The 13,419-nt window shown below is 35.7% G+C and overlaps 1 protein-coding gene across 1 annotated transcript; it reads right to left on the bottom strand.

Moving 5' to 3' along the window:
• Positions 1–1,014: 1,014 nt before the first annotated feature.
• Positions 1,015–7,436, bottom strand: mxg (myxovirus (influenza virus) resistance G). Its single transcript, XM_046837473.1, has 14 exons — positions 7,350–7,436; positions 7,206–7,261; positions 6,920–7,116; positions 6,576–6,713; positions 6,090–6,244; positions 5,868–6,006; positions 4,472–4,670; positions 4,301–4,379; positions 3,701–3,823; positions 3,480–3,612; positions 3,036–3,194; positions 2,089–2,165; positions 1,748–1,966; positions 1,015–1,466 (listed from the first exon to the last, which is right to left on the bottom strand). The coding sequence occupies exons 2-14, from the start codon at positions 7,259–7,261 to the stop codon at positions 1,242–1,244; spliced, it is 1,899 nt and encodes a 632-aa protein (XP_046693429.1). The 5' UTR covers positions 7,350–7,436; the 3' UTR covers positions 1,015–1,241.
• Between the last annotated feature and the right edge of the window lie 5,983 nt (positions 7,437–13,419).

The following is a 13,419-nucleotide window of genomic DNA, read 5'->3' as shown; positions in this document are numbered from 1 at the left end:
TAAAACACTTTATTGGGTTCAGGTGTTAGGATTTTATTCTGCTATTGCGAAAACTTTTTATTTATTTATTTTGGGGTCATTGTCCAATTTGGGAAGCACCGTTCAATGGAATTTGGTTCCATTTGAACATGTAGATCAAAACATAATTCACCCTGCGGCACTTGCTTGCAGTCTTATTAAACACTAGGGAACCGATGGCCTTCAAAATCCATACATGCCCACACCACATGGTGAGGTAATATTCTGAACATGAATCTCCCTCCTTTCCCCAAGCCTTTCTTTTCGTTCGGCACGATTTTTTTCTAACTGTTCTTTCTGTTATGGCTTACAAGTGGTTTATATTTGATAAGAAAACCTGTGACAAATCTAAATTTCTTTGTTAGATTAAACAAAACATGAATACCTCCTAGTGGGTACACCTAAATACCACAATGAAATCTTGCAAAAGTTATCGTGTGATTTTCCTTACGCTCTTGCTCCTAACTCTAGTACACCAGGAATGAGCAAGATAAAGCACTTGGAAAAATACTTAAATACTACATACTGAAAAAACTAATTACACTGCTGTATATTTTGATTAAGGTTTTTTTATGTTTAAAATATTCAAACAGTAATTATTCAGTCTATGGTGATATTTGTTGTTGGAGAATGATGTACTGATTACCTATTTATTAATTGAACAAGCAGAGTTTTGTTTTTTCTTCACTATGTTGCCATATTGCATGTGTTGTCTTCCAAGTTTGATCTCATATTACACACAAATATCAGTAAATGTAAAAAAGGTAGAAAAAAAGAAATACATTGTCAAGTTCTTTCTAGTAATGGATTTCTGTTCTGTATTTGGTTTCCTTAGTGGAAAAATATAAATATTTTTTTAATTATAAATAAACTCATCTGTTATGTATTGGTACAGATATTGGCATGTCTATTGTAAAGTAATTTATAAAAAAAAAACCCTAAAAGGCTGGTATCAATATACAGATATTTCATGTTGGAATGAAAGTTCACACATCATGACACTTTACATAATTTATTATGAAGTGTTGATATCTCTGGTTTAAAAGCTTTTCTACAAAAAATTAAATATAAAAAATGTCACTGATGGTCATTGGTGACAGTCAAGGACCAGAAACCAATAGGGATTACATTTTTTCCCTCTTTTTACACACCACATTACAAAAATCTTTAGTCCAGATGTTGCTTTAGGTGCTGAATTTGAACTATTCAGTGGCCTCCTGACTTTAAACAAAGTTGCTGAGTTTCTCTTGAGCAAGGCTAAGACGGTCCACGCGGTTCTGCATGTCAATGCGGCGTCTGCTGACATCCGTCTCTTCACGTAAGGCATCGGCCACGTTGGCACAGTCCATCAAACCCAGCATCTCGCTGCACAGCAGCTGGGCCGATTCCTTCAGCATGAAGTACCTGATCAACATGGGTACCTGGTCAGCCAAGCGCTGCACCACGATCTGTTAGGAGAGAGAAAATAGTGTTTCCTGAAATTAAAGTAAAAATGGATGTGCCTATACAACAAACATTTAGTAAATAGGTTTTCCCCCATTGAGGATTTTTCAGCATTACACTGGAGTCTACATTTTTATAGAAATACAGTAAGTAGTTGTAAGATTTTTAATTAATTGAATGTATTTGTAATGTGTTTTATTATGGTACAATCCAGTTTCAAAATATATATTAAAATATACTGTATATAATTATAAATTAAGTCAAGATCATCACTACTGAGATATACCTCATAATAAGCCTGCAGCATTTCAGGATATTTATTTCTGCTGTCAAACCCAGCAAAGTTTTCTTCTGAAGCCTTTTGGCCATTAACAGAGTGAGTCTCATTCAGGGTCTTGAAGTAGATGCCGTCTTGAGTGTAGACCAATTGCTCCATTTCAAATTGCTCCAAGATCCTCTGCTCGACCTTTGCTTCCTGCTTTGACTGGATGTTGTCTATCTTGTTCTGGGATATTAGTTTTAAGTTTGTGATTACAGAGTTTCACAATGATGAGATTGAACTTTTTCAGTAATATTCATTTGAAGAATAAAGGAATGCTTTTAAGTTTGCTTTAAAATCGAATTTACCATTGCAACACACTGGAGGAAGGGGTAGGTACAGAAGCAGACCTTGGACACATCTGAAAACTGTTTCTGAATGGTGTCTGAAACACAGAAGATTGCACAAGATTGACAATTCCAGAAAAAATACATGCACTAATGCTTTGTTTTCTTGTGGCCTTTAATTCTATTCCTTTTTTTTCTATTCACTTAAGAAACAAGTTGCCATGGGTTGTGCTACTTTTAAAGAAATTTGACCTTCATGGTAGTAACAGTACTACCATGATTATTTGCCTATAATATTATTACCATAGTTTATTTTTCATTGTTATATTCCTAATAAGACATGAGGTTTGCATAGTTTAGTTTTATAACATTATATAATATAATGTGCCACCACTGGCCTGGTAAAGGTTGTAAACCAGTAAACCAAGTGAATTTAAAATCTATTCTGTAAACCGAAATAATCTTGTGACTAAATTGAAAAGATTTTTTATTAATTTTTTTTTTAAAGGTCCCTGTTATGCCACTAATGGGTAAAATAGACCAATAAAATCTGCATATTAAATGATTTTAAAAACATTAAAAAAATCATTATTCAATCTAAATAAATTTGTAGAATGGTTTTTAACAATGGTCATTATCACAAAGCAGCTCAAGACAAATTTAGGAAGCTGAAAATGTAATCCCACTAGGCACTTTTCAATTAAATTGTAACAAGTTGCCGGTTGGGACAAAACCGGAGTTGGGAGTTTTAAGTCAGGTCGTGTGAGGATTACTATTTATAGATTTACAAGGCACTGTATGATAAAACCATATTTTTGATATTGGATAAATATCTGTTCATGTAGGTGATATTCTATGTTTCATGCACCATACGAACACAAATACATTTAAACTGATTTGTTATGGTTTTGTTCTACTAAACGGATTGAATGTTGTGAAAGCAACTTTGTTAAGTGGTGAAAACATACCCCTGATGAGCCTGAGCGTGTCAATAGCTGGTCCTGTTAGTTGGATCACAAGCTTCTGCACCACCATCTCAAACACCTTGTAGTCACTGAAACCAGGCAGCTCTCGTCCTCTGTGTTTCAGGTCATATTCAGTCACCACATCCTGGACTGTTTTGTGAACTGTATTGGGTTCAAAATTTGACCACAAATTAATGTCATCCGGTTCCCCCGAGTACTTAAGCCTAGTTTCCATTAATAGCGGTCATTTAATAAAGTTTCCACAAGGCTTATTATATTTACTCTCTATACTAGACAGTGTTTTTGGAAAATATTTAATGTATATATTTCTTCCCATTAAAACTATGTACTAAAAAAAATAATAATATATGTATATATATATATATTGGCCATTAAAAATGATTGGAATGGGTTGCCAAAGCTTATACAAATAATCTGCATACTCACATGATGCTTTTGAGTTGTCAAGTTGGTCATTCCACTTTTTGAACTCGGACCGTAGCAGTACAAACAAGTTTTCGTCGTTGACCACTTCCCCGGTTGCCAAACGGTTGATCTTATCATTAAATTTCGTCAAAGTCTGAAGAAACAAATGACCATTACACATGATTTAGGTGAGCAGGTGTAGAGTCCTGGACTAAAAATAGATGTAACAGATAAATACACACATCAATAAAAAAGGCTTTCCGCATCTGTGGGTCCAGAGGTGGACCAGCTTCACAATGACCTAGCTCTTTCCTCAAGCTCCACAGTTGTTTCTTGATCTCTTCTGAGATCAGAGGTAATGATTTCTAAAACACACAAAAAAAAAACCAAGCAAAATTAGTTTAGAAAAACAATTAAACAATTATATTCCCGCACAGCCAGATTTCCCAGAAGATTTAACAACTGATTTATATTTAAGCTCAGACTGTAAAGTCAAATTGTGTCACATGCTCATGTGTGTCAGATGATTACACCCTGCCCGAGTGCCCCCCTTCCTGCCTCGTTCCCTCATGTATCATTTGAGTTTCACTCAGGTTTTAACTTTATCCATTAACATTTATAGTTTACTTTAAAGGTTTATAGGTTTGTTTTTTTTCAACCAGGTTCACTGACACATTCATTACACATCATCAGCAAAGATTTCAAAAGTGCCTGAGAACAGTCATGGGTGTAATAAACACAAACAGGGTAAATTAGTTACTCTATTATCCTAGCTGCTTCTTTTATATGTTTTGATTACATTGTAATAAATATTAGTATAAAAATTATAAAATCAACTATACTTTGATGTGATCAACAAGGTCTTGAGTCAGTTTGGTGGCAAGACACTGGATAGTTGCTTTCTCCTCGTACAACAGGCAACTGACAATAAAACAAATGACAGGAAGTTTTAAGTAATCACACATGGGTAAATAATGTCATTAATAACGAATGAGCTCTTATATGAAGTTTACCTGAAGAATTCATGACGTCTGAAGAATTCTCTCTCCACCCGAGTAGCATCGGTCAATGAGGTCTTATCATCAATTTGCTTTTGGCCTCTGCATTTAACAATGACATATCCTTTGCTCAAGGGAATGACCTTATTTCGGACTATATCCAAGATGTTTTTCTCTGTTCCTCTGTCTATGAGGTCTGGCTTTGTAAGAATAGCTGTTAGAATAAAAAACATAGAATACACAATACATTTAGTGGTTTCAAACTTTCACTTTATTAACGGCATTCTCAAAATATTTAGAATCTCATGTGCATTCATGTATACAAAAATAAGAAGTTTCAAACTGGCAAACAGGAAGTAAATCCAGACAATGAGAAGTCTACAATGACAATTCTACAGCCACTGTAGGCTCAAAGTATAACTGTGAGTTCAACAAAAGTACTTTAAATGAAACACTGAAAATTCTCAGGTGGTGCAGTCATTAAACCTTTTTGGGAGATTAGTACAAAGCAGTGGGGGGCCGCCAGGGTCAGGAAAGCCTTCTCTGGTGGCCTAAACACTATCAGAAGCACTAACCTACATTTACAACCTAAATTCTAATATTTGTTCCATGAAATTGTATTAATTTATTCCCAACACTTCATTCTCTTCATTTCTTAGCGTTTCTCTTGGCTGCACTGCTTCTAGTACATGTATTTGGATTAGATTTTTTTTGTCCAATCAGATTTCAGCCTTCACAGTCAGTAGTGCTGGCTTTTTTACCTTAGACTATATTAGCAACGGGTCTTTTTCTTTAACCAATCAGATTTCAAATCTGCTAGCTGGCCCAGAGTAGCATCAGCATTTTTCCATCTTTTTAACTCTAACCCTAGATTGGTTGGTCAGAGGGAAACTGTTATAGCCAAGTTTGACAAATGTTGAATGAGAAGGAGGACCAAAAACCCACAGATGTTTGACAGGTAATATGAATGAATTTCAGGTGCTGTTATGCATTCAATTAACCATACTCCAGGAACTTAGAGAAACGTACAAGTAAAAATTACACTATACACTACACTATTGTCACAGTTTTTGGCCACAAGATGGGGCAGTCACAAAATCTCTTGAGTACATTCAGGGTGTATCCATGAAGATACTGATCGGGTTTCTTTTAGAGACACAATGCTGATATATACTTTCACATTCTGTTGTTTGCAGTTGTCATTGATTGTTATGTGCCAAATTAATTTTTTTTAACATATGGTTAATTGGGCTGCTATAAACACCCTATCTAGAAGAAGATGAAGGGGAAGTGGAAGAGGAAGAGGATGGAAAGAAGATGGAGAGTGATAATTACATTGTTGTTTATACATAATAAAAAAAAAAAATAAAAATAATAATAATGCTACTTTTGTTCATATTTGACACCTTACCCAAAGTCCTTTTTCCTTCCGGATCCACTTCCTGTGCCATTTTCAGAGCTTCTGTTGTTGCAATGTCAACATTACATGGGACCACGACTAAATTTATAGTCTGTTCCTTATCTATATATTTCCGTATGAGGGATTTGATCTAGGCAACAATGAGACGAGCGTTACACATGTTACCATTCAATTAAAAGGCCTTCATTTCAAAAAGTCACAGGTTACACTAACCTGATGTCCAATGTCTTCAGGCTGACCTCTTACAGGAACGCGGGCAATCCCCGGGAGATCGATCAGTGTGAGGTCACACACATCAGGAGCCATGATCTCCAGTGTGATGAGTTCATCACAGATTCCAACACCTTCTCCAGCCAACTCATTCTGGGCTGTTAGAGAATAATAAGTAATAAGTAGTATTATAAAAAAAAAACAATAAACATATCTTATTGACTCTACAGGGAATTAGAGCTGGTTTTAAAGATTATAAAGAATTGTGTATATAGTTATAATGATGATATATGATTATATATGAATGGTGATTCTGATAATGAGCTTAATAAAAAGTAAGGGAAGATAATGGCTTTGTAAAACAAAAAAACCCACTATCACTGGACCGACATCATAAAGCAGAACCTGACAGCACAGTTTCACTTTCAGAATCATAAGAATGTATTTTTTTGTTTGTCTTCATATGTTTATCTTAATAATCTTACCAACCTGCCTCAACATAACCCTCAACCAGCAATGGGTCTTCAAACTCAATGAACTCCTCTTTGTAAGATATTACAGCTTGCCATTTAATTCCACCTTTGATCTTTCTCAGCTTTAGCTCCAGTGGGCACCTTGTTACAATACCTAAAGTTGAAAAAGCACATATATCAACTTTAGTTTTTCCACTTCTCCTTAGGTCAGACGACAAAGGCACAAAAAAAAGAGAAGTGAGAAATGTTTTTCTTTAACCCTAGAAATTTCGAATAACTCAAATGTAACTAGTCATAATATATGTAATGATATAATGAAACTTGTAGTAGTCTGAAAGACAAATAGAAAAAACGACTCACCACTCCCTCTGGGCAATGCCACTCCAGATAGTGCTTCTAACACAGAGCTTTTTCCAGAGCTCTGATCTCCAATTACAGCTATAGTTGGTAAAGCTAAATCTTCGTCAATACCAATCAGCCTCAAAGAGTCAATCAAATCAATGTAAGGACGAACCCTCTCCTCTAGATGGCTATGGAAAACCCCTTCCATTGGCTTACTGTGAGCAAAATAAAGATTTAGGTTTTATACATTTATGGCATTTACACAAGTTGATAATTGCTTGATCGGATTCACTTTATGACTAACCAATTTTCCTCAGTATAAGCAACCTCTTCATAAGTAGATTGTTCATTCTCCATCATCTAGACAACAAAATCCATGTGTTGCTATGGTAACATTAACACTTTTTAAAAAGAACAAGTAACCAAGAAATAAAGGTATTTTACTTACTTAGCAGAGACAGTGGGATTCACAGAGCATGAAAATAAACTGAAAGTGATGTGGCTCTATATATACATGTGCACACACACACACACACACACACACACATACACACTCACATGCCCCACCTCTAACGATGCAGTGAATGAAGAACTGTAATAAAAGGTTACCATATTTGTGCAATGAGTTAAGAAACCAAAAGTGAAACATCTGAAGATCTGGAATTTCCATGTATCAAGTTTGGGCTTTCCAGGTTCGAAGTAGAAAGGATCAACTGCAATATTATAATTTTGTGAGGAAATTTCACAGAAATGGTTTCACTTTCACTAGCATTATAGTTTCTTTCGGCTTCTCCCGTTAGGGGTCGCCACAGCGGATCCTCCGCATGTTTGATTTGGCACAGGTTTTACGCTGGATGCCCTTCCTAACGCAACCCTCCCCAATTTATCCGGGCTTGGGACCGTTCACTTTCACTAGCATTACTTTCACAAAATTGCTCTGTTTCTTGTAAACTCGTTAGGACAATATATGTTTCAAAACATGAACTGAAAAATATATAAAGTAAGAAATAAATACAGAAATCTGGCATTCACTTATAGAAAAATATCTGATGTTGCTGTTACATTAAAAAAAAAAAAACTCACAGGATTCCCCAAATGTCTTTCTTTCATTTGGTCTACATGAATAAATTAGTTCCTGTTTTCCTATAATTTCTAACACTACGAAGTTGTTCCTGCACTGGTCTTTTGTTTACTTCTCTTGATAAGATATTAGATAATCCTGTCACTGTTTCAGAAACACATCATTAATGTTTTACCTCTGACTGACCATGTGCAGGCAAGTATAAAAAAAAAGCTACAAAAATGTTTCTATAGAAAATTTCATGACATTTTACACACATTAGTATTTTAATATTAATATGACTGCATTAATAGGAACCTGTGACATGTTTTACAACCAGAAACAACTGATTGGTGTTTTATGGGGTTTATTTGATAAATTTCAGTTTGTAAAATATTGTGCAGTTCCCGGCATTAGTGTGCATGTGTCTGTGCTGGTATGCTTGCTGCCTTATTTTGCTTGCTTGCCTCTCTCTCTCTCTCTCTCTCTCTCTCTCTCTCTCTTTCTGGCAGGATTGAGCAAATAATGTCTGTTTATTCCTTAGATATTATTTTGTTTCGTCCTTAGGGGACAGGTTCCTACGCTGGTTACCATTCAGTCTGCCACTGCTGTAGCTGTTTTACAAATTGTCGTCTGTGTAAATTGTTCTATCTCAATGGCTGAGGCCGACAACTGCCCTTAAGAGTTCTGCATTCAAGTCACTATCAAGAAGCATTTAATAACCGCAACAATCATAAATGAATTTCGGTATAACCCAATTAAGGATGTGCTCCCTTTTAAGTGTCGTTCCTTTCAAAGTCTTTACTATATTGTCTCAGGGAGTTTTTATGAATATTTTTTTTACTGTGAGGCTGCTTTGTGACTATGTCCATTATTAAAAATGCTATGCAACATAAAATAATTGTGATCAAATTATCCAACCACCAGTTTCTCAGTCTCTTCAATCGTTACAATTTCAGCTTTCCAACCCCGTCTTCCTGTATTGTTCCCTTAGGCCAGAGCCGAATATTGGCAGGTAAAATTAAACAAGTAAAAGTAACAAACGTAGCATCTATTTAGTAACCATTATACAAACAGGTTTTTAAACTGGTCATATATAGTAGTATGTTTTTACATTGCATGATCTCTATCACTTTAATGTAGCAGTGAATAAAAAATTTGACTCCCATAAAACAATGAGTTTGGAATTTTCTTTCACACTTTCAGCTCATAACAATACAAAATTGGGTAAAGTCGTTTTGTGTGTATACATAAGAACCAAAAAACTTTAGAGACTCCAGTTCCTAGTTTAATGCCAGTCATGAATTGTTATCTGTTGCAATGTCCTCCAAAGTATTTCCAGCTTGTGGGTTCCTTGATGCCAGACTTAAATTAGATCATGAATCAGATTTATCAGATTTTCCCAACAAAGAAACAACATGGAACTGGTTGTGTTTGTGCATTTTTTTAACAGACTGTAGCAAGCTTGCATACCATACTTTCTTATTTGTTTGTAAACATGTTCCACTATGACATAATAATATGCAATACGTACTTTCCCTCATCTGTATTTATATACTGTGTTGTGTATATACTTGTAATATTATAGTATGTCTTATTCGTCTATTCTTTTATATATTTGCATTTATTTTTTTATTTTTTTTCATGCTGCTGTAACAAAGAAATTTCCCCACTGTGGGACGAATAAAGGTTTATCTTATCTCATCTTATCTTAAGGTCTTACATTCTTCTTTTGGAACTGCTTCATGTGGTTAAGGCTCTTAGTTACTGTTTGGAAGGTTGGGGGTTCCCTCTTGGGGCCTGTAACCCTCTGTGCTGCAGGGGTGCTGTAACATGTCTGACCTTGTGCTTTGATCCTAACATTGCTAGGATATGCAAATAAAGAATTTCTCTCTGTTGTAAAGTACATGTGACAAGAATAAAGCACCCTTTCGTTCTTTTGCTTTCACCATGGTTAGAGTTGTGGTCTATTTACATCCTGAAAATACAAGGATATGGGTTGTCACTTAGTAAACAATAATCTGGAGGCAAACACAGCACAACGTGGTGGAATGTAATGAGTGCTTAAAATAGATACTGTGGTAAACTGTGGGTGATGGTCTACTAAAACTTCATAGTTCACCAAGTTATGTGTTTTAAACTATAAGCAGTCATAGTTTCTGTTTTACTTTGTTACAGTCAGTCACATGCATTTAAGAAAATAATCAAGATTTCACAGACATTTATTTATTCATTTTTAATTAAATTCAACCTTCTTCATCTGACCTGGCAGTGAGATGGTAACAAAATGTTAAACAATGCAAGGATTTACTTTCCACTTTTTTTCCAATAGTCAAAAGTGGTACAATTAAAACCATAACCAATGTAAGTTTAAAAATTATATTCATTTATATGCATTTTAGACATTTCTGAGGTTAATGTTAATTATTTCATGGGCCAACCATAGTCCTTCCATGTACTGATGTGTCTTCTTTCATCCCAGAGGACGAGTCCCATTATGCAAGTCGTCATGGGAGATCAACATAGGAATTAAATTTGCCGAAAGCTAGTAAATAATCTGTTGAGAACAAAAGGATGGCACTTAGTTACAGACTTACAATAGCATTGATTCAGTACTCTGAGAATGCAACCGAAACCAAAACTGAACTAGCTAAGGGGTAAGAAAACATTGACACACAGTTTCTGGACTCTTCTTAATTAGGTTATATAAAAGTATCACAAACACATGATCATATGACTAAGGATCAAATTGTGTAGCTAAGAAACACCATGGGCTTTTTGCCATCTATATTATAGTAATTATCCATTTCTCAGGCTTAAGCTGATGGGTGTTGGTAGAGGATGTCGACCAAGCTGTTGGTAGAGGTTGCATTGGGTAGAAATGTATTTATTGAGAATTATCTCAGAAATATAATTTAATTAAATAGTCAATGTTTCCTGAACAAAGTTGATCTTTTATAAACACTCTATATACTTTTACTTTCCTACACTATATCTCATATAAGCATGATTTGGGAACCAGAGTGTACATCGAACTCACAATAATTTTACCAAATATTTGTAAGAAAAATGTTATTGACAAAGAAAGAAATTGATTACGAAATACATACAGGGGATATTTGGGAACCAGAGAGCACACTTAACTTTCAATAATTTTTCAGCAGAGCCTGGAAAACATTGGGCAATTTAGCTTAGTAATCAACCTACTCGCCTTTTTTGGGGAAGTGGGAGGATACTGAAGAACCTGTAGATAACCCTCTTATTTATTAGATTTCACTTTAAATGTTGACATTGTTTTTAAAAGTTGCATTCTCTCCTGTATCTAAACACACAGACTCCCACCCCTGCCTCTGTCTAACAAATTTAAAGTTGACCGTAAAATAAAAAGGCATAATGATTTATTACTAGATAAGGCTTTGCCCCCTCCTCTGCTATAAACCTGAAGAACTTATCTTGTCCTGATAAACCCTGATATTCTCCAGCTCATTCAGATGCCTTGAACATAGGTCCATATAAGCAGATTTGAATTTGCTCTGTCAAGGACAGCAGTGACTCCAATGAATATGGAGGAACATCTGAATTTCAGATTATTTCAATAATCTGTCTTTAGTTTTGTACCATCACTCAAAGAGTTCTCATTGATGTTGTTTTGACCTCACATTACACCATTTTTACCTGCAAAATCAGCCTCTGGTGCATTATCTATTATGTTTGCTTTGTTAAAATTGTTGTGGAAATTAATAACTAAGAGCAATGAAGGGATGAAAAACAAATGTTTCAGTTCACAAGGTTCAATTAAATGTATTTAAACTTAAGTGATTTTTAAAACACAGTATGGTACTTAATCATATTGCAGTTTGACATGAAGGTGACCACATTCATTCATACTTTTTGTGTATTTGCTTTATCATTGTCAGGGTTGCAACAGCACCTGGGAAAACCCTGGGTAATTTATCTTTTCCAATCCACCTACTCAGCTGTTTTAGAGAAGTGAGAGGAGACTGGAGAATCCGTGGAAAAGCCTGGGAAACTACTATTATGAGCTGATAATTTGTGAGTGAATTCTTTAACAGGGTTTTGACCTGCTATTGGATAATATATAAGGAGATGGATAGGCAGTAAACAATGCCATGTAAAGACATTTGTTTTGATCATAAAATGAGTACCTATGTTATGTAATCTAAAGAAGTTTCTATCAATTAAATTAATCAACTGTGAAAATCCTGTCTGAAGATTTTCCTACCACCATAAGCATCTGAATGTGATTGTGATTGTAAACACAGCACGCACATGTCGTAAAATGAAACTCCTTGCAGGATGTAACCTGAGCTCAAGATTTAATCGACCTTGGAAAACATAATATACTTTGCCAATGAGCTGCCCAGGGTAACACATATACATTTTTTTAAACAAATATTAAAAGTGATAAAGAACCCAGCTATTAGGGTTGCACAAGCCAGTGCACTCTTAGTGCCGGTCCCAAGTACGATAAATAGGCAGGGTTGCTTTATGAAGGGCATCCAGCGTAAAACGTGTGCCAAATCAAATATGCGGATCACGAAAGAGAAATTCATACCGTATTGGTCGAGGTCTGGGTTACCAACGACCGCCACAGGTATTGTTTAGTGCAAATTGGGCTACTGGAGGAGAAGGAGAGGAGGCAGATGTCAAACAGAGACAGCAGGAAAAGGAGAAGTGTAGGAGAGTGGAGTGTAGGAAAATGGAGGTTCGGGTTGGTACTTTAAATGTTGGTACTTTGACTGGTAAAGGGAGAGAGATAGCCGATATGATGGAGAGAAGAAAGATAGATATGTTGTGTGTTCAGGAGACCAAGTGGAAAGGGAGTAAGGCCAGAAACATTAGAAGAGGTTTGAACTGTTCTATCATGGTGTGGATGGAAAGAGAAATAGTGTAGGGGTGATTCTGAAGGAAGAGAACAGTAAGAGTGTAGTGGAGGTGAAGAGAGTTTCTGATAGGGTGATGAACATGAAGCTGGAAGTTGAAGGCGTGATGATAAATGTCATCAGTGTTTATGCTCCACAAGTGGATTGTGAGATGGAGGAGAAGGAAAAATTCTGGATTCAGTTAGATGAAGTGGTAGAAGGTGTACCTAGGAATGAAAGATTGGTGATTGGGGCAGATGGCCATGTTGGTGAAAGCAACAGAGATGATGAGGAGGTGATGGATAGGTATGTTAATAGGGAGAGAAATGTGGAAAGGCAGATGGTGTTAGATTTTGCTAAAAGTATGGAAATGGCAGTGTAAAATACTTATTTTAAGAAGAAGGAGGATCATAGGGTGACTGTAAGTTGTTGGCTGGGGACAGTGTAGCTAGACAGCATCGAATGGTGGTCTGTAGGATGGCTTTGAAGGTGAAAAAGAAGAGGAGGAGAGTGAGGACTGAAAAAGAATAAGATGGTGGAAACTGAAGAAGGAAGACTGTAGTGTGAGATTCAGG

Source organism: Silurus meridionalis, chromosome 24 (assembly GCF_014805685.1).
Source record: "Silurus meridionalis isolate SWU-2019-XX chromosome 24, ASM1480568v1, whole genome shotgun sequence".
Taxonomy (NCBI): Eukaryota; Metazoa; Chordata; class Actinopteri; order Siluriformes; family Siluridae; genus Silurus; species Silurus meridionalis.
This window is presented reverse-complemented; position numbering and strand designations above follow the sequence as displayed.